This window comes from Gobius niger (assembly GCF_951799975.1).
Source record: "Gobius niger genome assembly, chromosome: 18".
Lineage (NCBI taxonomy): Eukaryota > Metazoa > Chordata > Actinopteri > Gobiiformes > Gobiidae > Gobius > Gobius niger.
Genome location: NC_136869.1, coordinates 15,880,987 through 15,908,088, shown reverse-complemented (window position 1 = coordinate 15,908,088; position 27,102 = coordinate 15,880,987). Strand labels below are relative to the sequence as shown.

At 41.4% G+C, this 27,102-nt stretch overlaps 1 protein-coding gene across 1 annotated transcript in view; it reads left to right on the top strand.

Annotated features, from left to right (window-relative positions):
- Positions 1-529: 529 nt before the first annotated feature.
- Positions 530-27,102, top strand: part of kcnb2b (potassium voltage-gated channel subfamily B member 2b) — a 96,030-nt gene continuing 69,457 nt past the window's right edge. Inside the window, exons 1-2 of the mRNA XM_079575810.1 lie at positions 530-1,044; positions 1,804-2,509. Coding sequence (XP_079431936.1) covers positions 1,916-2,509 — 594 coding nt within the window. The 5' untranslated portion in view covers positions 530-1,044; positions 1,804-1,915. The remainder of the gene's footprint in view (positions 1,045-1,803; positions 2,510-27,102) is intronic.

The following is a 27,102-nucleotide window of genomic DNA, read 5'->3' as shown; positions in this document are numbered from 1 at the left end:
AAGTGGGAAAACAGTGACTTTGTGCACTTTTAAACACATAATTGGAGATCCTTACGTTTGGCGCTAGAAAGTGAGGGATGCAACAGTTCTCATCAATAATAGTGCACGGTTCATTGCAAAGGTAGAAAAGTAGATCATGATCTAACACAGACAGGCACCGAGGTTACAACTATTAACAAGTACATTTCATTTTCATTTCAAATATTTTAATACTATAAAATGTTGCAATCAGCAAATATGCACTGTATGATAAAAAGAAAAGTTGTGGCTTGTAGAAAAGTCACTGGGTAATGGACAGGTGCAGAGTGTTTATGCGTAAGGAGAACAGGGTGCTACGTGAGAGAAATTTGAGCAAATAATGCATCATTGTAGATTACCATCAGCTGCACCAAACAGTGCATAGTTGTGTGTACAGCTTTAAGTATCAATGTAATTACCAACATGTGCTGGGCGCTCCTGTTGGCGTGTCCCGCAATAGTACTCGTTAGTACTATTTCTGCGGGTTAGTGCGTCCGTGCGCAACTTTGCTACAGAGTGGAGACGTGTTGCAGCTGTAGTCCTAATGTGTATGGGCTGAGCACTGTGTGAGTGATGGGATGTGGTGCAGCCCTCGCGCGCCCCTCTGCTCCTCCTCGCCTAGTGTACAGCGGGACACTCTGCAGTTCGCTTATCCCGTTCCTTCCCGTTGCCTTTCACGCTCACGACGTCTGCAGATCCACAGCGATACAGCGAGCGATCCCTGTCTCCTTCTCCCGCGCTTCGAGCTCTTTTTTGGATGAAGGCAGGACTCTTGGACAATGTTTGTGTTGGGAAAGCCTGCCCCTTCTCCCCGTGACAATTAAAACAACAAACGAAACAGTCCGCGCCAGTTTCATCCCGGGAGATTTTTCACTACAAAATGCGGGACGCACGTTTTCGCCGCGTCTACGGACTGCACTCTCCGGTGGCCGCTTGACTAGAGGGGGGATTCCTGCTCCCTTTGCATCTTTTCTCCCCTAGGATAAAAGAGAAGTTTGCATGCACAGCGTGGTTTATCTCGGCAAGGTGAGTACCGTAATTGTGCTTACTACTTTGAGAAAGATTTATAAAGCATGTTCCAACCTGGCGGGTCTGCGCTTATTTACATGAAAGATGCTGATTTTGAGGAACGTACTAAACGCATCTTCAGTTTAATTTATGTGACTGCAGAAACCGTAGCCTTTTCACCTTTTTTGTGCTTCTAAAATATAAAGCAATATTGTACTATTTATAAGCTACTTGGTGAGGTGATATCAAACGTGGTTTAAACTGTTGCGTGTGATCTGAACTCTCTGGAAAACATACTATTATCATGCCTTTACTGGTAAGTTTTCTCTACAATAAAATGATGTCATCTGCATGTGTAAACCTAAATGGAATCTATTTTTTCACTCTGCAGCGATTTGAGGCCATTTCAATGTGTGGAAATTTGCTTCCAAATAAAATCTTGTTCCTTTTTGCATTTTGAGTGATGAAAGCTGCATCTTAGGCTTTTTGGTGAGTTTATTGCCTTCCCAGGGCAGCCAGAGCTCTGGGGTGGGAGTGAAAGAGTGAAAGGCTACGCAGCCATATTGACTGATAACGCTAAATTATTGATTAAGGCCCCAATACCTTCTTTGAAATGAAATAAAAGCAATCAATACTCCTGCTGCTGTAGTGTGTGGCCATTGTCTGTGTGTTTCTATTAATACCCAAGTAACAGGTGACAGCGCTGGCTTTCATAAGAGGCGTATTTCGGATTTGTCATCAGCGCTTCGATCATCTGTGTGTTTCTTTCTGTTTCAGCCATGGAGGGTCTTGCCTAAAGTGGATCCGACATAACTTTTAGACTTTTGTTTTGACATCGCAACATCCTTATCCATTTAAAGTCCACCATCCCCATCCTGCTCGTGAAACCATGGCTGAGAAGACTGGAGGAGTCAGTCCCAAGGCCAGCAACACCCGGACGTCCGACACCACCACATCCATACCCCCTGAGCCCATCGAAATAATCCGCACCAAGGCGAAATCGCGTCGAGTTCGGCTCAACGTGGGCGGGCTCAACCATGAGGTCCTGTGGCGAACCCTGGACCGCTTGCCCCGGACCAGGCTGGGGAAACTCCGCGACTGCAACACCCACGAATCCCTGATGGAAGTGTGCGACGACTACAGTCTGAATGAAAACGAGTATTTCTTTGACCGGCACCCAGGAGCGTTTACCTCGATTTTGAATTTCTACCGCACGGGCAAGCTGCACATGATGGAGGAGATGTGCGCCCTGTCGTTCGGTCAAGAGTTGGACTACTGGGGCATCGATGAGATCTATCTGGAGTCGTGTTGCCAGGCGAGGTACCACCAGAAGAAGGAGCAGATGAACGAGGAGCTGAGGAGGGAGGCCGAGACTATGCGGGATAGGGAGGGAGAGGGCGAGTTTGACAACACCTGCTGCCCCGAGAAGAGGAAGAAACTGTGGGATCTCCTGGAGAAACCCAACTCCTCGGTGGCTGCCAAGGTGAGTGCAACGATACAAAGTGGCATAACATCATCGCCCAACAGCGCAGTACAAAATCACTTCACAGGAGAACCTTGTGCTGTCTCGCAATGACGAAGGTGGAGTGTCCAAATCTTAACTTCAGTATCTTCTAATCCAGGGTTAATCCCAGGTTGGGTTCTTTCTCTAGTCTTTCTTAAACCTAAAAACATGCAGAGTAGTGTCCCCTTTAGGTCCCGCATTCCTGTGTATATAAGAGATTCTGAGTGTCAGTGAGACTTCCCTGGTTGAATTAAGTCCCTGGATAAAAACGTAATCCTTAATGCAAGCCATAATTAAGTCTCCAACTTTTCTACATTTCAAATAAAACAAAAACAATTGCATTTACCGTTGCAAGCTAAGGATATTTCACACCAAAAAACTTTCGCACAGCACATATTGAAATCTTAATCCCAACTATAATCCCGGGTTATAGATTAAATGAAATCCTCCCGTACTGTACTCACGTCACGCTTCTGGCATCATCACCTATTGTCATCCTTTCATTCCAAGCGACGGATGCAAGAGTCTCAGTAACACATTATCTAGCCCTTCATGAAAACAGACATGGCTTTGTGACCAATTTAGCACTGATATGTTGGTACTTGCATCTCTGTTGGAGCTACATTAAAAGTCACTGCTTTGACAAAATAATTGGCAGACGTGACTGCCGCTTTCCTTGTGTGAGTAGCAGTTCAGTTGGTGGTGCCCACATGCACAAGATATCCCTACGCATGCAACTGTTACTGAAGTTGATTCGGTTTCAGTGAGTGCGCCTTTTGAAATGTTAAAAATAGCATTTCCTAGATCCACGTTTTGCTTTCTTGTGTTTTATTTTTTTCACGATTGTTTTTTTTTCTTTTCTTTTTTAGTTTTAGAGATGGTTCAGTTGTGAGAGCTGCTTGCACTGTGCTTGCATTGAAGATATACGCGGTGTTCTGTACAGCAGCGGTATCATATGTCCGTATACCTCTCACATCGGATTTTCATCTCTTCTGTGATGCAGCAAAATTACAAGTCAATATCCTGTGTCTGCTCCACGTTCATTCATGGCCTCCATCTTTATTAGCTATTTACCCTGACCGTAATGTATTTATTTAACATACTCATTTGCAGCATTGCCCGTTATTGCCCCTAGGTAACGTATAGTAGTGGTACGAAATTGTGTGCCAAAGTCAAGGTCTGTTAGAATGATGACATGTCCACGGGCTCCACCCCCTTCTCCCCTTCTAGCTCTGGGCTTCAATTAGGTAGGTCAGCCCTGATGAAATCCAATCAGCAGTAATTTACGTTGGGGCTCCAATATCCAGCTCTCATCACGGAGTGGTCCGAGGCCGGGCTGGACAGGATTATGTTCCATGTCAGGAGATCATAAACATGGCGTCTGTTAGCGTGTGTGCGTGCGTGTTTGAGTATGAGAGTGATTGTGACTGTTAGGGACAAAATGCACCTGGAGTCCATTTGTGAAGCATGGTGATTTTTCGAAGCTTTTCCCAATCACAGAAAGTTGAGCTGCATAATGTATCGGCAAAATATTGTTAACACAGTGTGTTCAGTGACACGATGTTTATATTTATATTAGACGCAAAAATAGCTAAGGTCTATCCTTCCATTTGACTGATATTTAAAACATTTTTTGCCAACATAATCTAAACCAAAAAACACAAGGACACTTGAGATGTGCAAAAGTGTAGGTTTTAGTTATGATTTTCCTAATTTACTTCCATTTTAGCAAAGTTTTATCCTGATTAGGGCTGAAAGATATATTGTTATCGTATTGCTATCGAGATATGAAAAATGCTTGTTTTTCACCTAACCCAAAGTTATTATATCGTATCGATATCGAGATATCGATACATTTTGTGCATATCGTTCCTGATTCAGTTATTTTGTTATTCAACTTTATTTGATAAAAAAATAACAATAATGATTTTTGTTTTGATTTCTCGTAATGATGTAGTAAAACTTTTCAGTAACATTATGATCGACATTTTCAAGACATCTATTAGATATATTATACATACATTACATTGTTTTCTCACAAATTGCAACCTTATAGACATGAATGGGATCGGTCAAATTGTTACTACAATCAGTACTAGTTGGAGACCCACAGAAACGTTTCACATCACATTGAGATTTAAAATGTTTTGTTTCACCGAGCAGTCAGTGTTTTATGATCATGCTTATGAGGATCTACTCTCCCGTTTACACTCCATACATCGATCCAATAGGCAGAAACTTGAGGCGGGATCGGTAAAGTGTTTTGCTCAAGGCCCCCACAGAAGCATGCACTGATCGAATTCGTAATTGCACTGACACCTTGTGAGTTAATATATTCACTTCTAAAATTAATTTACTCCTAGATTAATAGAAGGACATGACATAGAGCGATTGCAATTTTCAGCCAGATTGGTTCAGTGTGATTTGTGTCTTCCAAGGACAGCCGACGTAATAGCGTCCATCCGCCATAGGTGCAGTTTCACGTCTCACAAATCACATGTAAGGACCCTGCCGATATGTAATTTATTCCTAACGCAGATGGCAGCATTGCAATCATTCACCATCCCGCGTGCTATTTAGAGAGATATATCTCTTAGCTTCCATGTCTATCTTTCTCATCTTCTCCTGTGGGTTCTTGGGGGAAGCCGGCCTTATCTAGCAGGGAAATCCCGCCCCAGGCCCATAGCGCGCCGTTGAGCTCTTTGTTGCTGACTAAATGTGATTTTAATGGTTCATTCCTGAAGGTTATCTGGAGCTGAAAGTACATTTGGAAATAGACTCCGCTGTCAGATGGGAGGTCCCTGAGGTCGGGAAAGCCTTTTATGGGGTACGCAGAACCCTTGAAAGCCCTTGACCACGAGAAAATGCCATCACTAAGCTCTACGTTGCTGCATGTGCTTTATGCAACTGCAAACTAAAAACCCTGCCAAATTCAACCTTGAATATACTCTTTAGTCTTCCCTAGAAAGCGTTTTGTGCTCTCAAGTCTGTCCCAAAGAGATACTAGACCACACTGGGTTGGTGTGTGGGGCATTGGACGGTAATAAAGTTAATGCCGCTTGATTTTTAGTGGCTCAGTGCCGTTAGACAAATGTGTTGCTAGATGTTCCAGTATTTCGGTTTACTGTACGCCTAAAGTTAGAATGCTTTTAAACAATACCCACGACCAAACATCAATGCATGCATACTGTCAACTTTTTTCTCCTTATCCTAATCTACAGTGTGTCATCTTCTCCAAGGACTAAAAACGTTGCCGAGGGCTCAAACCTGGCCTTGGTGCTGTGGTGAAAAGGGATTACGTCCAAAATAAAAATAAAAAACAGTGATAGCTTTTGGAAAACATGCCAATCTGTGCAGGGAACTCTTCCAGAATGGCGTTTTCTTCTTCAGTGCAAACACTGGTCATTGTTTGCAGTATCAGAAAAATTATTGGAAAGCTGCTTTGGCTTGAGACTCTCTAAAACTCCAGAGACAGCGTGTGATGTAAGGGATGCAGCGTTGTGGGGAGGCCCTGCAGATGCAGAGCTAGATCTCTGGAAACCTTTTCCCCTAAATAATGAATGAAATGGTCAAAACAAAGAAGGCACAGACTAATGCACTAGTTTTTCTTTATTCTTATGTATCTTTGGATACGTGATGATGCAGTCTTGAGGTAAAGGAGAAAGGTGATGATTGCCTTTTTTGTGACATTGCAGCTATTGAAACTGGACTCCTATTTCCTATTCGTACTGTCAGTGTTTAACAACTACATCGAAAACCTGATTTGTGTTTTGTGAAATACAGTGTCCCGGCTACACAGTTCTCGACACCTGTAATATGATCTGGTTACATTTCTGTCTTGCAAATGTGCCAGGGACCACATCCTTGCTCTCACTGTTTGCTTTCTGATGAGCCTTACTCTGTAGCTGCCTAGTGGCATTGGTCAAACTGAGAAATAGCCAGCTCACATTATCCTGCTTCTTGAGGCAGTAATTTCTCTTAATGCAGCCAAACATGTCACCCTTGATTTTAGGCCAGAAGGATTTGTGCCGTCCCAACCATCTCTCTATATTTACAATGAGCCACTGCTTCAGCCAATACAACTAATACAGTCATGACAAGCTAATAGAGGGCCTGTCCAAACAACATTGCTTTAGTGGGTCTGATGCAGCACTTGAGAATATGTTCCCATCAGGATTTCCTTTTTGCAAGATGTGATCTTTTATGACATGCAGTCCTCCCGGAGAAACACAGCAGAATGCAAAGACATAATAAACGTCCAACTTTTTCCCCATAAAACGACTGATTTAGTGAGCACAAGGGCATTAACATATGAGTCAGGCTATTTGTCGGAGCTGAAAATGAATGCAGGAGTTGTTAGCTAGCGGAGTTCACATTGAATAATTGTAGTGCAGCATTCACTGATGATGGAATTTGATTTTATTGCCAAAATGCAAATTTAATACTTCATCATAACAGATACACAAGAAACTGCTGATTTTCCCGGGGAAATAGAATACAATCTTGAGTTGCCTGTTGTTAATTTGCGGCTTAATAGATATTCTGGCAAAATCTGTTTCAGCAAGTGTACTTTTCTCCCAGTTTTTCATTCACAAGTTTAGGGACGTGTCCAATGGAGGATTTTTTTCAAAGATTCATATCGTCAGACATTTCAAATAGGCTTTTCTAACCCAATTCTTATATCTGCTTTCCACCTAATGTGCAAATACGCCATTACTGCCTGCTTGATCTAATAAGCTGAAGTGTCTTGAACGCTCTTGAAAGGCCTGGTCTTCCCACGCTGTTGTTTCTGATGACACAAAAGTGAGAACGCAATAGTAAAAGTCCTCGATTCGACACCTCCGATTCTTGTAAATGTCAGCCGTGTCATCTGTCTTAATATGCAGCACAAATTGTTTGATTGTTGTTGCTTGACTCATTGCTCATAGTTAGTGGGAGACTGATGGGTTTGATAGCAGAGATGACAATGGTAATATATGCATTATGAACAGCAGGGGGAAAATTCATTAAGGAATCCACACAGTGTGGTATAGTGCACTTTGAGCAAGCTCCCACCCTCCATTTCCATCCATTTCCTTAAAGGCTTTTTACAACCCCGAAGGAAGTAGTTAGCTTTCACTATACACTACATATTGATGTAACAGAAAGAGGTGTGGCGGGGCATGGCAGAGAGCAACAACTGTTCGGGATATTTTATAAGGAAATAGACAAAAGCACAAGTTAATAATTCACATTGCGGTGTCTTGTGGTTTTTGGACAGATTGAAAGAAATGAACAAAGAGGCAGATAAGATCCAAGACATGTAAAGCTTCATTAGGCACAGCAAGCTTCCTGTTCATGCTAATTAGAAAGAATGCGGCATTTCGCTAAAGCTAAACGTGCATTAATGTGAGTATTGAAAAATAATGATTACCATAATTGATGTCATTATTGAAATCCTGATTATTTGATCATTTAAAATGTCTTTCACAGAACAATACAAAATATATTATTTGGACAATTAAAAAAAGCAAATTATATCATTCACGAATGTTCTCTTTTGTAAACAAATGCTCTATCCTACAACTGATCTCTGTTGGATAGTGAGAGCATTGTTATTTTTGATAATGTTTGGTCTTATATTGTAATCATGATAGAATTTTGATTATTACACAGTCCTACTCCTCATAATCGTTCATAGTATGCCTATTCAAATCCCATGGAGGGCGGGACATGTACGAGCAACCTTTGTCTCTGTGGCAAAGCATCTGAAATCAATGCTTTTAAAGATATTGACATCGAGTTTGTAGTTAAACCACAAGAGGCCGTAACATATCTACTCATGCATTAGTGTTGCTGATGGTATTTACTTGTCTTATTGTCTTTTTTAGCTTATTTCAGTGAACAGTTTGCCAAAAGATATGACTTGGTCGCCTTTGTTTTGCTTAAAAGGAACCGCACACAGCATTCAAAGTAAGACATTTGGACAGCAGCGATTTAATGTGAACTTATGAAATGTCTTTGCTCTGTCAAACCTGTGCTGCATGTCCGCTTTCCGCTTCTCATTACGGGCCTTTCATCCCTGCATGTATTGCGGTCGATCTCACTGTGCTAAATCAATACACCTTGACATTTTCCTGGAGACATTCAGAGCTTTGAGGTACATTTTGGAGTTTGTAAATGGAAGCCGCCCCTTGCATTTTAAACATTTTTCGTCAGTGTTATATAAGTATGGCATTGGTTGAGGTAAAAGTTTTTGATGAGGCTTTTGTTGTACAGGACTATATAAGTTGTGTTTGTCTGGGGATCTCATTTTCGTCTTTCTGCGGTAGTTACATAAGCCCGAGCTCTAATCAGCGCAGCCCAGCATTTAGGCAGCAGCACCTAAATCCTCTTCAATCATAATCAGATAAGATTATTGGTGCCATGAGTTCTTCCAGCGCTGGCTCTATGGGCAGAGGTAGTGGCATTAGTCATCCGGATATCCCTCTGCAGTCCACCTCTGTCACCTCTGCCCAAAATCATATTCAGTGTGTCAAACTTATTTTGCCTTTTAATGATTTGGTCAAGAAGCAGCTAATTCTTAAGAGGACACGAGATGTACTTGTCAGGGAATTGAATCTTTATTTAGTGCACTTAAGCTCAATTTGCATTCCAAGCGTTTTGCACTCGCAAATAAACATAAATGCCATCCGTTAAGGACCGTCTTGCCTTAATGTGAAAAAGAATCCTTGAGTAATGTCTACTCATACATTTTCATCACTTGTTACCCGAAGCCTATCCAAGCAACTATGGCCGTGACCATTTCAAGCAATGATCAAAAGTTATGAGATTGTTTATATATTGTAGACCAAGTGGCATATTTTACAGCTTAAAAAAAAAAGCCTTGTCTGCCTGTATTTTTCAGGAAGAACAAAAAGTAAATTGCATTGTTTCAAAATGCAGATAGCAAGTGTTCCTTTCAATTAGTGAGAGTAACTTCAGAAGTAACAGTGTTTATTTAATTGTCTTGGGGAACTTGTTCTAGCTTTGTGTACATTAAAAAGCAAACAAAGAAGGATATTTACTTTAGTAACTGATGAATGCCTTTGGTTAGTTTGAGGAAAGCGTTGCAAAGGAAGTATTGCAATGAAGCCTAGGTGTAAATTCAGCTGCCTTCATCCAATCAACACCTCATTGCCAGCCGCACCTCCACGTCGGCCAATCATCGCCCAGGATTACGCTTTTTACCCTTCTCCTTCCACGGCCTCGCTTACCATCTGTACTGTAACCCACCTACACTCCGCCTCTGCCCGTGATGGATTCTCCCATTGTTCATCCTTCTCCATCTTCCCATTCCTCCCCCAGCGTCCAGGCTCCCGGGGAAGACGCTCATCTTACCTGCTCATGCATATTATCATCAATTCATCAACTCCTATGTCTTCTGCCGGGGTCTGAGCGCCCAAACTTTAATTAATTCATGCCAATAAAGCTTTCTAGTAGTCTCTCCAGGTTAAATTGTGTTTATCTTGACATGCATCTGTAAAATGTACAACCTGTTGTTTAGCCTTTGCAAAAGATTGACTTGTTCTCATTCGTTTTCCTGTCGAGTTTTCCTGTGGTCGTATTCAAAATGAAGACAAGGTTAGGACACCGCCACCCCAATATTGATCCTTCTACGGGCTGCTATCTCAAAGTGTCTCGAGCGGGTTAAGAGGGGAGCCCTTAACAGTCAGGATGAAGCAGGCAGTTGGAGACAGCACAAAGGAAGAGCTATCGAACGTTTTTGACCCTTAGGATTGATCCTTTCGCTTTTGAAATCCTGGCGTTGTACATTTTTAATTCAGAAATACCCCTTTGGTCATAGAGTCCTCTGTGCTTTTGCTCTGCCACTGCTTTGGGAAGCTTACAATGTGGATAGCTCCTCAACAAATGAAGTACAGTGTCTGAAGTCTGATGTTAATAAAGTTATGGGGATGCAGATGGGGAACAACAGGGTGATTAGTATTCCAGTGAACGAGCACAGCGCAAACAGAAAACTCAAGTCTAGTGTAAACACAGTGGTTTGTACAAACCAGGGCTAATGAGTGGACAGATGGTGTGAGAGGCCTGAATGCAGAAGCTCATTAGGAATTCTACTGTCAGAACAAAGAAAGCATCCTCCTCATTTTATATTGTTTCCCAAAATATATGTTTTCGTGTCATGCTTGGGTTAAGGTGTGCTTTATTGTCCCCTTTATTGTTGGGAAATTTGGCGTCTGCATTTGACCCATATATATTATATTTTCTAATTCTCTGCTACTTTTCTGTAACTAAGATTGTGTACCTGGAGTCATTATAGTGAAACAGACAATAGCAACAAAATTATATTTTTCACACTGTGCTAAAATAACTACTAACCACTAAAGTGCAGAAATATTACTTAGTTTAGGCCTTTCACAGGCAGGTTTCCAGCATTTTTGTTTCTTTCTAACTAGATAGATATTATATTATTTTGGTATTATATTGCCCATCTCTACATACAACAAGCTCGTTTGATCTTGTTATCACTCCCTGTGCTTGAATTCCAAAGGGATCGTCCATTGCTGTTGCTTTTGGACCCACATTTTCAGTTTCCTTATCACATTGCGTTGGAATGAAGTGTTTCTTGCCACTCCTCAAATCATGAACTTCATTTGGCCCTGAACTTCTCATGATGCTGTTATTTTTAAATTGAACCCATCAGGAATGTTGGCAGTGCAGAAATAAAATGTAAATTGGAAAAAGCCCCAGGTCTAAGCTCAATCCGTGCACAAACCGCGCTGTATGTTAGGAGTGGACCAGCAGAGCCATCTCTTCCATGTTGAGTGACATTTTTAGTCCCCTTTATATTTACCTGTGTCCCTGTCCCTTTGGGTCAGCCCCTACCGGTTTTTCTTGTTGGGCCACATCGTAGCCGGCCAGAGAAATAGTCAGGGATATAGAGGGCAGGATAGAGTCATCATTCTGAGCGCTATGAACTGCGAGTCTATTACGTGCTCCAGCGCTCGCCTTCAACACACAAACAAACACTTCCACGCTCAGAGCTGAGAGCCAGTGTTCCACAACTCTGCACATATACGATCCACTATAGCGGCACACATCTCACACACGCACTAACAACTTCCTCTTCTCCAACCCTTCGCAAAACGCTGAGGTCGTTTTTGGATGGGCCAAAGTGTGGTCAGTGTCTTGTTGTCTCCACATGCTGTCTTCTAGTTATACGCAATAAGTAACTTTTTATTCACTGTTTGAAAGGTTTGTAATTCAGCATCTGCAGTACCTCAGGATACTGCCCTTGTGTCTTCCACTTATATATAATTAAACAACTTCATCTTAAGAATCACTGTGGAGGTCTAAACCGAATCAATCTGGCATACTCAAGACTTGCTCTTGAGACGTATAGGCTTTCCCTGATTAGGGCAGAAAATAGAAAGGGTGACGCTTGCGCCGCTTCCTGGTATAAAATTATGTGTTTGCGTAGTTTCCATGGTGACTGAAGTGTGTCGTTTGTGTGTGTGTGTGCGTGCGTGTGTGTGTGTGTGTGAGCATTGGTGACTTATCGACACCCAGGGAGCCATTCATCTCTATACAGGCTGTGCGAGAGGCAGAGCAGCTGGTACCGCGGCCCCCACAACCAAACCCTGATGCAAATGTACAGGCAAGAGATTCCTATTACTGCACATACAGCAAACCCATGTTATTGAGCCTGACTGGCCCGATCAATTTCTATATTATTTTCATTGTTTGTCCCATACAATATAGTTTTATTCATAGTTTTGTTTTGTGGACACAATTATTTACTACCAGCATGACCTTGTATGTGTCAGTGCTCAAGTCATTCCAAGTATTTGTCATGCGTTTTTTTTTATACCACAGAAGATGTTCATAAAGCTAGAATACTCTTTGCCCCGGAGTTTACTTTGTGCAATGTGAACTAAGAAGCTTTCAGACAATTTGTTCTTAGTATGCGTGGCTGGAGTTAATTTATTTGGTTATATTTCATAAGGTTATAGAATATTTAATTTCTTCTTTGGGCAACTTCTTTATCTTTTTTTAATTCCAAGAAAGTTCTAATAATATTGTACCATTACTCTTAAGCTAACAAGCTGTGCAATAAAAAAAGATACACAGTTTGCATTCTTATGCAATCTGTGTATCTTCTCACATCAAGCAAATGTGAGAAGTCTTTTGTCATAATCATTTGTTATAGTTGTTATATATTGCACACACATTGTACTATTTTTATTTCAGGTTCAAGATAAACAAAACAGAGTGAAAAAGTGATCATCTTAACTTCAAACAAATTGTTATATTATAATGTGCTGTGAAATACTGTATTAAGTTATATAATATATATGATTGCTCTTGTACTGTACTGTTTTCCTCAGAAGAATCAATTTTCCCCCAACTTTCACACACACTTTTTTTAAGCTTTCACAGCTTGTTTTCGCTCTCTAGGTCACATTTCTCTAAAGTCATTGTCCCGTTTCCGTCACCGAGAGCTGTACCACCAGCCGCTCGCTGTCTCCCCTCGCTCCAGGAAGTGACAGAAGAAATAATAATGTCTTTGGCTGTATGTTGGAAACGTGGGTCCCATGTGCTCCGCAAACCCACCGGGCACCCGCTATTGCTGACTGTGGGATCTCTGCCTTTAGCTTTGAACATTTAAATCTGACTCAATTACTGTCAAAAGTGTCAAAATCTTTGGAAATTAAAAATGTATCCTTACAATGTATTTCTTCAGGATGCATCGCTTGTGAGGTTGCGTTTATTGGCTTAATTTGGACGGCAAGATCCTGGTGGTGAAGAGGAGATGGAAAGGCTGATGATTCTGCTGCTGCGGTGGTAATGGAGGAGGGTTGTGCTGCACATTGGAAACAAAGGGATAAAGGAAGGGATTGTTGGGCCATCCCTCACCTTTTAAAACTTTCTATTAAGTATTGTGAACAGACTATTAATCTAAAAGTTACTTGACAGAGATAATGAACGGTTCTGTGAATACAAAAGTCCAAACAGCTGCGGTTTTATCGACACTGATGCCACTATGAAAATAGATTTGGCAAGAGAATGGACAGCGTATATTGAGTCACTATCGTCCACTCATGGGTCTGTTGACATGGTTACAACGTATCAGTATATAAAGTGCCTCCCTAGATTAAATTAATTTTTATGTTGATTTATTGACCCCATAAATCCAAGGCACACAGATGATGCAGCTTATCCATTTTATTGCTCACCAAACAATTGCCAGGTCGCTGTCATTGGATTTTCCAAACCTCATTGTGCTCAACCTCCCACTGTTTTAGGCCAGTTGTAAAATGCACACACATTAGCAAATTGAAAAACCCAAATTAATATGACAAAATGGACGGACTCTAATCTCTCAGACGACTCTGTGTAATAAGTGTTAAATGCTTTTATATGCTGCATTTCTCTGTGCTTTAGTGAAATCATTATATTAGTGGGATCTGTGTGCTGCATTAGTCTGGTGCATTGGTGTGATTATAGGCACTATACTGAGGGGCCAAAGTGAGCAGGATGGGGGTGACTCTGGGACACTGTGGATCATGTGGCCTGTGCCAGTGTCAAGAAGCCGAGGCAGTTGGCCAATGAGCGGGCCAAGAGATCAATCCAGACTAAAGACCAAAGTTCAGTTGTGGGTGGTCAGTTATACGAGAGGATGAGCTCCAGCATAGTCATGGATTATTCCCATTTGGGTGAAAATGTGAACAAAAACAACCTTGCTTTGTCAAATTGAATGACATTACATTTTTATTAGAGAGAAGAGTGCACTTTAGAAATGAACTGACTGTTGATCTAGGATTCAGCAACACTATGAGATTAACTACCTGACTACCTGAACATCCTGAATGACCAGGTTATTCCATCAATGGTTTTCTTTTTCCCTGATGGAATGGGGTTATTCCAAGATGACAATGCCAATGATTTATTGAATATTGAAAGAATGGTTCAGGGAGCACGAGGCTGCCACAGAGTCCAGGTCTTGACCCCGTTGTGAATCTTTGGGATGTGCTGCAGAAGACTGTGCGCAGTGGTCACACTCTCTCATCATCAGTACAAGATCTTGGTGAAAAGTTAATGCAACACTTTTGACATTGTACAAGCTTATTGAAACAATATCTTTGCAAATATCATGTATTTTATGGACTATATGTGACTATATAGCTGTGGAATATACGTCGCACCAGCCATGGCAACCTGGGCAAAGAGGCGTAGCTGCACTGTTGACAAACCTCTCCCGGCAGCACGTTGTTAAAGCACCCATTTGTGAACTCGTTCCTCTAGCTATGGTCATCTAGCTTTTAGCTTGCAATTAGCTTTTTTTGTTTTCTTCATTACAGTAAGAGTAACCTCCAGTTTTTGTCAGTCCCTCACAAGTTTCTCACTCCAAACCGTTTTTTAAATCTTCAGTGGTAAAGGTGATACCCAAGCCTAAAGCGGCCTGCTCCGCTGTCTGTGTGAAAATAACAAACATTTTTGATATACAGTATAAGTCGCACCTGAGTCTTAGTCGCACCCCAAGCCAAACTATGAAAAAAAGGGCGACTTATAGTCCGGGAAATACACTAAGTGCTGTTAGTAAAGCTAACGGCGGTCCAACAAAAAATGAGAGCGTGTGACCTTTTTTGTGTGGCGGCTTTTTTTTGGGTGAGGCAGTATAATTGGAAGATTGGCAGCTAAAGTCTCGGCCCCCACTGTCATTGTGTCCTTGGGCAAGACACCCACCCTGAATGTAGTGTGTGAGTGATTGATGGTGGTACCCTTTTATCCTTTTTGCAGCAGTTGAATATACTTCTTGTACCAAAATAAAAAGCACCATGATTACAGCGTTTGTTGCCATTGACATTATGTATGATCTATTTAAACTGTTTCACTTCCATCCACGGCCAATATTGCGCCTTGAGGTGAACATTTATACCTGTCTTTTCTGCAGATTCCTTGCAGAGATCCCAGCTCCCGTGTTAGCATTGAGGCCGGCGTGTGGTCTGCTGGGTGCTGACATTTTGGCGGATGTGTGTGAAATCGATGGGGTGGCTCGCAGGTATTGAACGGCGCACTGAAAGGGCCCACCTGTCTCTTGTTTGACTTTTTTTACGTACAGTGTCAGACAAGACCGCTGTTCTTCTGCGCTCCACCACTACATATTATGTTTTACCCCTGCCGTTCGCATTACCCCTGTGCCTCCTATTCTCCCCCCGGCTGCTCGCGGAACACCTCCACTCTGTCTTGCTTTGTTAAACCTGCCATATGTGCGACTCCTACGAGACCAGCACATCACACTGGTATTGGGTCTACTGTATTTTGGCCCTCGCTGCTCCCTGGCATCGTCCCCGTTAAAGATTTTTAAATTATACTTGTTTTGCCATAAATTGTGCCTAAGTAGTGTGACGATATCTAAAGCCCACCTAGCACAGTAAAGCAAACCGACTCACACTGTTGGAGGGATGAAAGTCAAAACAGATTTGTCCAGTGCTGTTGTGATATAGGCTCAGCTGCATGCATTGAAGTGAATTGACAGATGCTTCTGATTCAGTAGCAGTGGTGCTAGAATACAAATGGACTGGAGTAAGTTATACAATGTGCTGAGTGATATGTTTTTTTTTTTTTTACAAGACATTGTTTTGCAATTACCAGGCTTTTGTTCGATTGAACCGAGCCCAGGTGAAATGGGTAGGGAGTGACATTTGGCAAACACAGACTGAACTTGATTCCACTGCGATAAGATAGGCCCGTAACCACTGAGTCACACAACAGAACGTCTTTAACCTCTTAACCAAAACCTGAACCCGGGCACATTTTCTTCAGTTTGGCATTACCCAAATCTAAAAGCTTTAAAAAAAAAAGCAGCCCCATACATCCCGAAGGAAAGAATTTTGTTTTGCAAGTAACAGGAATGAGGTTAAAGTCACATCCACTTTTTTTCTTAAAGCAGTACTAAGCATTTGTTTACCTTAATATATCCTTTCCGTAGTCCCTTTGGGGGTAATACTAGTGTACAAGTACAATTTTAACTTTGCTGCCTATGGGTCGGAGGCCCCAATACACATGCAATAATAGAATCACGAAGAAGAAGCTAACAGGCAAAGCTAACTGCGGGCTAGCGCCACTTAAACAGTATTTACAGCCAAGTTTGAAAAAAAAAAAAAATCTCTATTGTGTAATTGGATGGCAATGTCCCTCTCTCCATGCTACTTCACCTGCAGTGATGCTTATGGCCTCTAGGGGCATGAGTTACTTAGTACTGCTTTAATTTACTGTAAATATATCGTAGTCGTGGATCTATGTTTTATAATAGTTTTGCCCAGAATTGTTTGTGAGCAGTTTGTCTTCCTGTCTGTTGTTTACTCATTCTCAGCAGAGTCATTAACGTTGTGAAGCTTAGTAACATATATAACACAGCAGATGTAGCGGAAAAGCCCTTCTCTTACATAGCCACATACATATGCTGCCAAAGTATGAATGTAATCATGGTTTAAGAATGGATTTTCTCTTGTGTGGTTATTATGAGGAGGGATTAGGAGCTCCCGTTGTGGACATATAGCTATATTGTGAATGTAAGAAAATACTAATGCGGATTATAAAGTAAGCATTAAATCGAGCGAGGCAGTAAATCACCCGTTCTTTGATGCCGGCTTCGTAGTCCCATGTTAATACTTCAATATGTATTTATTCTCTTTCTTCACATGTGGCGCCTGATGAAACTCCGGCCTGTAATCCCTCTGAATTTGAAAAAACGTTGGGTACTTGACCCACAGTTGTGAATTTCAAATATGTTTTTTTTTTCCCTGAAATCATTTATTTTAAATGGATGTCTTGGTCTTCATCATGACTGGTTCATAGAGTGGCTCAACCTTTGCACTGTAACTATGGGCCCCAGGCAAAGTAAAGCAGAGGTCTTCAACGACCAAGGTCCCCCCTTACTGAGAGCAAGATGGACTGAGAATATTTGATTACATTTTCTTCCATTTTACGTGGTGCCATAAACAAACTCCCCTACTGAAACAAGTGTATCCTAACCTTAATTTGTATTGCTGATTCTCTTGTTGCTTGACTTTTTATTTTCCAATATTTTTCTCACTTTTAAATGTCAGAGGTTGGTTCCCTTGTTTTACTACTTTTCACAATCATAAAGCTTTTTAAACCAGAGAATGTGTTGTGAGTAAATGTAGCCACTGGGAAGTCGTGACTACAATTCTGTTCTGATGCTTAATGATATAATAAATATTAATCTAACTATGCACTACTTTATTTAGTTTAAGAGGCTGAGAGGTTTAATCAAGGCTGTGTAATTTGTCTTGCTGAGCGCAGGGTAAAAAAACCACACACACATACACACAAATGACTTTTGTTCTTAATTGAAAGCTCAAGTGTCTCTCTGCGCAGATTAAGAGTGGTGCAGAGAGGTATAAATCCGCCATCCTGTCTGTCCCACTCGTAGACAGACACACCCCTCCCCGTCCCACCTGATCCGTTCCTAATCCCGATGACGGCACCACACGCTCCCAGGAAACAAAATGATGACACGGTTACGCGGCGGCAGCAGCTCGGGTATCCTGCCAATCAAGAGTCTGAGATGAGTTTTAATGCTCCAGATTAAACTGTCTCAAGTGGATTTGTTATGGGTGCAGATTCGGCATTAATGTTATGCATTGATTAGACCTGGGGTAGGCAGGTCTGTTCGGTCACGGGATCTGTCAGAAGATGGGGGCTTGATCTCCCAAAGGTAGCCCAAACTCAATCTGTGTGTTTTCCCAATAGAATTTAAGTTCCCAGGAAGTTTTTTTGAGGAACTGACACTATCCTAGGTGCTCATGTACAATCATATTTACTTTACTTTAATTTGTATTTAACCTCTTAAAGCAGTACTTAGTCACTCATGCCCCTAGAGGCCATAAGCGCCACTGCAGGTGTCGTAGCATGTTAGGTTTTTTTACTCATTAATTGTCCGTGAGAGTAGATACTACACTGACAGAAAAGACAAACAGAGAGAGGGATATTGTACATCCAATTACACAATGGAGATCATTTTTTTCACTCAAACTTGGCTGTAAATACTGTTTAAGTGGCACTAGCTCGCAGTTAGCTTTTTCTTCGTATTAGTATGTAATAGAACCTCCGACCCGGTGCAGGAAAGCTGCAAGTGTGGTTTTCTGGCCAGAGACACCAGGGGGAGATGAAAGACCCCCAATCATACCACCAACACTTGTAATACCCCCAGAGGGTCTACGAAAAGGATGTATTAAGGGTTTAAGGATTAATTAACAGGTAGTTACTGGAACTAGAGACTTCACAGCCTATGGGCCTATATGCCTCATTTGAAAGACTGCGTTCTTATAGCGTCGTGGCGTTTTTGTTGTATTTTTACCTTTTTGTCATGTTTTTCTTTCATTTTTGTTGCTTTCTTTTGTTTTTTTTCCCGTTTTTTATTGCTTTTTTCCCCCACGTTTTTGGCGCTTTTTTGTCGCTTTTTGTCGTGTTTTCATCCTCATTTACGTCTCGTTTCCATCGCTATTTGGCTGCTTATTTTCCAGAAGCTTTTAGGAGAAGCCAAACTGTAGAAAATGTGCTCGGTTCTGGTGGGAGCTATTTTGAGGTCCTGCAGGCATGAATGAAAACCAAACTCAACTCCAGGTATGATTTTCACGAGGGAATAACAATATAACATGGCCAGTTAGCAGAGTTTTTTGCCGTTTAAAAGGGGCTTCATATTGGATTTTCTCTGCCTCTATGGCTTCCTGGGCCCTAAAGCTCTTTAATTCTGTGTGTGCAACAACCAAAGCTAATTCTCTCAGTAGACGTCTCAGTGATACTTAACATTAACCTGTCTTGGCCTGAGCACCTTTTGGCATACACTTTTTAATGAATGACTGAGCCTATAGGGATATCCCTGCCCCTTGAAAATACTACATTTTATGAAAATTTAATTACATGCACAACAAACAAACTCCCCAAGATGTATTGCATATTTATCCCTCCATTTTTGTTTTATTCCTGTTATGAATGCCTGAAGCTTATTCCTGCATCTCTGCGTTACCAATACGTCTAGTGAGAGATATAAATTGTTGAAGACTTCATTGATTTATTTTTGCTTTGTTTGATTTTGTTTTCCTTATCTTTTGTCATGTAGTGCTTGAGGGAGAACTGCAACGCTGAGTTTGGTAATATTATCTGACTTGGAGACAGTGGCAGTGAGCAATGAGGAACGACAAGGGTAGAGCTGTAGGTGTCCTGTTTGGGACTGATGGGGAGTGGATTGGGCATCTGCTGCTGGATGTTAAATTGATTTGAACACTCTTTTATTGAAAAGTAGTGAATATATAATGTTAAACAGATGCTGTCATACAGAGACGGAGCTGAAAGCAGATTGATGGAGGAGGATGTGGAGAGTATGTTGAATATTGGTTTGAAGAGCTGCACAGTTTTGGCATCTAATGGCAAATCTTCATCTAAGTGTTACAGTTTTCATTTAAATTATATCTTCAAATACAGATTCAGTTCACAGAGCACATTTTAAAGATGAAGATTCAAATGCTTTTTCCTGTTTGTTGAGTTTTAAACTACGGCATCAGCAAGTTTTGTACGTAATAAAACCCTGACCAGATGTTTTTTTTTGGGTTTTTTTAACGCTATTATCAAATTGTAAGGAGCATGATTTGCTTTGAGCATCTTTTGGAACACCCATAGGATGATTTGTCATTGTGTCACCTGACCTTCCGCTGAAGTGCCTTTCTCAGACAATGCTACTGCCTATCCAGCATTACATTACAACAACCCTTGTAAGGGGCTTGTTGTGATTGCGGCGTTCTGACAGGACCTGTTTATGCTGCAGAGCTGTTCGGGAGGAGGTGGTTTCCAGGGACCAGCAGATTACATTAGTGAAACACCCACTGCATCTATGTGTGTCCGCTGCGTGTGTGCGTTACAGGCGTGCAGGAGTGCAGGAGTGCAGATGTAAGCAAGCTCTGACCAGTCAAGGAGAACATTGTATGGCCAACATCAAGCGAAGCAAAACCCTGTAGGGAAAACATAGACATGCACAATTTGAATATTGTGGTGGCTTCAAATATATTGACTCAAGTTAAAGCCATAATTAAGTTAGACATTGTAGGGAATCATTGAATTACATTATTGAAAAAAAATAAATAGATATAAAAGATTTTCCCAGAGCAAATTTTGAACACGTCTAGGATCATTATCATTTGAGGATAGACTCACATGCATTTCAGAACATGTTTATGGAGGTTTAAAGCAGAAAGACAGCAGGTATTACACATGATAAAACTGCCATGTTGTTTTTCTCTCTGCATAGAACCATATTGAAACATCCAAACTCATTGTATCAGGTGCAGATCTTGCTTACTATTATTACAAATCACTTATTAATGCTGGCATTGCGTAGAGCAGGACCATTCCTTAGGCAGGGCTGGTAACCGAGATGCACTGTTACATGAAATATTGATGTCTTTGTAGGCATTTAGTGGGATTGCAACAGATTGATAGAGACAGACGCATAATAAAAACAGTATATTATTAAAGGCATAGCATATTCAATTTCGATCTTGGCCATAGCGGTAAAATGGCAATTCTAGCTTTGGGCTTAGTCACATGCACGACAGAATAAGAAGGCATAATCAATGGCTTCTAAATAATTACCCCCCTCTATTTATTTTATGCTTGGTTCAACAGTAATCAATTTCTCTGTCAAATAAAATAATGTTGTTTGGAAACTTCAGGCGGAGACTTCCCCTATGGCAGCTGCAGGAGAAGCAAGTAAATCTTTAATGACTGCATATGGTTCACTTGAAAGGCACTCGTCTTGCCGCATGTTTTTCTGTGATTTCTGTGGCTCTGTTGAGGGCTGTGCGTGTCTCTCTTCTTCGGGTCCACCCCTGCCGCCTTTGCTGAGTGGAGTTAATCTGTGTGTTTACGTATTTGAGACATATTTGCATTTCGCTGACTGGGCTGAGGGTGTGACAGGGCATAACGTATAGTATTAACCAGTCCGGCGCGCAGCCTGTGGGAGACACTATGGACACACAGTGCTAAAGCATGGGACTGTTTTAGCCAGACATTGCACATATTCATTAACGCTATTGATTTATTTTCGTTGTACAATTACATCCCCCTTTTTCTGTTCACGCTCTTTTGCCTCTCGCTTGGACACCCAAACGCCATTGCTACTTTTTCAGATAGAGGAAAAACACTTCCAAATTGCATCTTGACATTGCATTGATTCTCACATCCCAAAATCAGATATTAGATTGATGTTAAAAAATAAAAAGAAGTGGAACGAGTAAAATTTCAACACCATCATCTCCACGACTACTTCTACCGCCACCACAACTACTGCTACCATTAGTGCTACTATTTCTTCTTCTTCTTCTTCTTCTTCTTCTTCTTCTTCTTCTTCTTCTTCTGCTTCTTCTTCTGCTTCTTCTTCTGCTTCTTCTTCTTCTGCTTCTTCTTCTTCTGCTTCTTCTTCTTCTTCTTCTTCTTCTTCTTCTTCTTTTTCTTCTTCTACGTCTTGTTCTTCTACTTCTTCTACCTCTACTACTTCTTCTACTTCGTCTCTTTCTTCTTCTTCTTCTACTTCTTCTTCTACTACTACTGCGTCTTGTTCTTCTTTTTCTTCTTCTACGTCTTGTTCTTCTACTTCTTCTACCTCTACTACTTCTTCTACTTCGTCTCTTTCTTCTTCTTCTTCTACTTCGTCTCTTTCTTCTTCTTTTTCTTCTTCTTCTACTTCTTTTTCTTCTTCTGAAGTGTGTGAGTAATAAAGTGACATTATGTGTGTCTCTGCTATGTTTATGCAGCCGCTGGTGTGTAGTTTGGTTAATTTGTAGCACTTCTCTTTTATGATAGAATTTACATTTAAGACATTCTTATTATAAAAGAGAATAATCGTAATGGTAGCCAAGGGTAAAATAAATAAATAAATAAAAACACAGAGTTTTTGCAAGATCGTTTCACAGCCTTGATCAAGGTCTGCACTGTCAAGCACTACATTTGTGTCTCCTGAGGTGAACCCTGTGCTCGTGTGGGGAGAGTGCAAGTCATCACACCTAATCTGATGCCTAATACATCTTAGTCAAATTAGCCATTGAGCCGTGTGTGTGTCTCTGTAATCTGGCATAAACATAGAGAGAGCTATTTAAAGAGCTGTTTCCACTGTGGCAAGTCAGACTTGCTCTGATCTACAAGTGTGCATGGATATCACTATATCATTGTGATAACTTAATCCCCGCTTTGTGGAGTCATGCGGGAGACCGAGGGGATGCGCCAGGATGACGTGGGGCTGAGGGCGTGCAACAACATGGACAAATTACATAATTACAACTGAAGATGAGATATAACGCTTGATTGCATTTAACAAGGGACTATATGTTATCACATGGTTCGAGTCATGGCTCCTGCTGGTGCAGATGGTAGTGTGTGAGTCAGTGAATGGTGGCAGTCGACGAAGGGGGTGATGATCAGATTAGCAGCCTCTCTTACATCAGTCCAGGCAGCTGTGGCTACAATTAGTTTACCACCACTGAGTTTGAGAAACCTGTCAAGCTTGTAAGCCAAGAATTATATATAATAAGCATCAGCTAAAGATGTGGTACTTGTCACATCAAGGACCAGCTACAAATTTGATTAAGAAAGAGCAACACTATATCAAAACCATACCGGGACTAAATAAGTGTCTAAAATGTAGGACTTTTTTTTATGAGAATGTAAGTCAGTCATTCACAACAAAAGTTTTCCCATTTCACCTGCAGTGTCTTGCTTTAAAAATACATTTTTGAAATCGACAGACCAGTGAACAGTCAAAATTGGGTGAAATCCTTGTCGAATTTGTCATATGTCCACTCAGGAAATATGTGTGTTATCTCTAAATGACACTGCTGTATGTGTGCTTGAACCCTATCAGTGTACACAGTCCCTCTTATTAGCATATAATCACAACTTTAGCTGATGTAATTATGCTTATATTATCACACTGGGTCAAATCACTTGGGCAAATTGCAAAACAAGAAAGGCCCACTGCTAATCGACTTGGGACTGATACTGAAAAACGACCGACAGTAGGATGAAAAATAGAATATATGCGTATGTCATTGGGTGGTGTCGGAAATTACCAAGAGAGACAAAAAAAAAAGGATGAGAAAAGAGAGAGAAGTAATGTGTCCTTCATGGGGTGAGGCCGGACACAAATGGCGCGGCGTGGAGCTAAATTGACTCCATTACAGGGGCAGCACACCGGAAAGCATCAGTGACATCAGAGGGACGTGGAGTCAGAGGGAGTGACGGGAACGGGCAGGAGCAAGCAGGAAGAGCGAGCAGCTGTGGTCTGGGACTGTGATTTGCATGAAGTAAAGTCCAAACGATTGTGGGTATATGTTTTGGAGTAGATTTTGATGGTCAGAAGTACCAAGCTGGTGGATTTGTGCAGGTTTTGGGTTGATGGGGTAAATCAAAGCGCCTGCTGAAAAACCCACTCAAACACAAGGAGAACCTGCTCCCCACAGAAAGGCCTTCACACACCTTTCCCTTTACATTACACTGCTTTGAACTGGACACCATCAGTGACATGAGCCGACTGTCTCACAGGGCGAGGTACAGGGGAATGGAGGGAGTGACAGCGGCATGCTTTTTGCAGGATGCGGCAGCAGCTGTGGTGTACTGCTGATTTGCATGCTTCATACGCCAACTAAAATCTATATCTACAGGTGGAAAATTGAGCCTGTCATGCACATGTGTGTTTTGATCTTTTGCCTGTAGTTTGTAACATAAGAAGCATGTAGTCCGGTCTATTTGCAAAGATCAGTCACTGTTTGAGAAGCCATTAAACATGCCTCATAACCATTTGTTTCTCTGTTTTTCAGCAGCAGGAAAGATTAGACTGGGCAAGACAAATTGGTCAGAGCTGATCATATCTTCATTGAGGTACCTGATGAGTAGCATTGTCTGTATTAGACAGCACGTTAATGTTATTTACGCGAGAACAACTTTGAGCAAGTTTGCCTAAAGATAGATTATAATGGCTTTACAACACGGTATGAGAATCTCCAAAGTTGTGAGACACCGTGGTCAGTATCCATCCAAAATTCTCCTGTTTGCTCGCTAACCATTTAGATTTGTCCCAATGCCCGAAAATGGGACCTCATTTATAAATGTATGACTTAATCCTCACTATGTTGTTCACTAAACTGTCCAATTTGTGGCTAAGCTCAATACATATGTGATAATTGCTCGTGTTGTACTTTGTTGTTGGATAAAATAAACAGCTTATATAACCCACTTGCATAATGTAAAGTAATACCAACTTCAATACAGGCTTAATTTGTTGGATCAGAGGCTACCTTTATGCTTTTGTGTGGGCGTATCTGTATCACCCAGCGCATTCACGGCATTCAAAGCAGCTTCTGTGTGTTGATTTCACAGTCGTTTTGGTTTGCTAAAAAGTGCGCTGAACCAAGAGCACCTTGAAATGCTTAACGACTGGATGCAAAAAGCTGTTAAAATTCTGCTTTAAATCCTACCTGCCAGGAAAGGATCACCAGCGACACATTGGTATGTAACCCCTGGCTTTGCTCCAGTGTTGGAAAGCTCACGGTGAAGCTTAGGCGAAGGTCAGGCCACCACAACTACGACAAGCACATGCCAGCCGTCTGCCCATTCCTAATCTAGAGCGTCATGTTTATTAAAACGCATTTGTTTTTTGAATGGGTCTGCCTCCCCCCATAACTGACTCTTAACTTTGCAGAGAGCGGGACATCACAAGCTCACCGCACTGCTTACTACCCTCAGCTGGTGTTGTCTTGCTGTAAGCTTAAAATCACACTTAACTAACACATTTCCCCCTGCAATATGCAACAAGAGGAAATAGGATTATTGCCAATTTCGCAGCATAGAGACTCCAAGATCTTTTTTTTGGGGCAGGAACAGCTGCACCGAACCAATAGTCCAATACAGAACACATCAAAAAGACAAATAAGGGAATGTCTTTTCACATTTTTGATGTTTTGATAGCAGTAAGCGGCGGAGACAAGCTTCACTGTGATGTCTATTAGTTTAAATGATTACCCTATTCACCAGTAGTGCTTCTCCTTCATTCATTTCAATAGACGTGTACCCACTTTGTCGCTCTTTACTGAGTGCCATTCATTTGAGCTACTTGATGCTTCACACTGTTCCAACTGTTGACTCATACTGCCGGGGCTTCCTCCGTCTCCAGACCCTTCTCTGTTATTTTTAGCGCCAGAAAAGACAAGGAGGAAGATGTAACCAAGACAACAGTGGATACTTTGGCTCGTTGTTGGTCTGAATGGAAAAAAAGAAACTGTGTAATTAAGTCTCTTTTTCTTGCTCTCTCTCTCTCTCGCTGTGATACATCTGCTTGATTATAGGCGCACAGGCTGGTGACTATGTCCGAACACAAGGGGAATTTAGGACGGAGAGCGCAGCATGTGAAGTATGAGGAAGGGAACTTATTTAGGCAGTGTTGCTATTTACATGCCTGTAGTAGGTAATGCAAAACTGTGACACCAATCAAGATACCTGTCACTGTGGTCATTAGTGCAAGACTGCACTGAATGTAAGACATGCTATATGAAGACTCTTTAAATAGTCTCTCTCCAGATACATATTTAAAATGACTTTCCGTGAACAGATAACTCATAAATATGGCTAACCTGACAGGAGCTAGATTGGTATTGCAGTGGAAGTAGCATTAGCAAAGTAATATCAATGTGGAAAAGTTTGAATCTTTCAAGAGGACAATCTTTTAGCTTTGCATTTGCTACTGACTGGATCAAGAGCGCCTCCTTTTTAGCCCATGACACCCAAGTCTCAAAAGAACAAAACTACAAAGCAAATCCATTAAATATTTAGTTTTAACAAGCTTTCTATGCTTTTAAGTTTGTAGCCCCATACCTTGTTTTTTTCCCTGCCACCATCCTCTTGTTCAGAAGTGTCCATAAAAGTGTACTAAATACCATATACTGACACACAATTGACCTTTCTCAAAACCCCGTCCCAAAACGGTCATTGTCTAATCAGACATTCCCCAGATATCCTCCTATAGAAACTAATAGAGCGGGTCCTGATTCTCCCCTTTCAAAGTCGATAAAACGGGCTGAAAAACACCGCCTGCACCCCCCACGTCAGCACTGGTCCCGCGATAATTTCCAATTTTCAATTAGCCTCGATAGATGTATTGCCCCTTTTGTTGCATATTTCAACATATATTCCTCCACTGCACATTGCAACCCATTTTGCCTCAGTCTGAAGGATATCGCGCTGGTATTGCACATTAGCACACACTTTTCCCCTATTATGACGTACTCTAAAGTCCACTTCTTGACGGAGTTCTGCTGCTTGAACTGTTGTCCCTGCATGCTAAAGTGCATATAGCTATTGCCAATTCTCACCCACTTTCAGTATCCTTAAATTTCTTGAAATTTGTCCAAAAATAACTGCTGTGGTAGCTGATAGGATTTCCACCATTACAAGATCCCAGCGGCCAAATGCAGAACAGCTCCAGCCAATTGAGCCGTGTTTAAAAGTAATTTCTGAAAGACCTG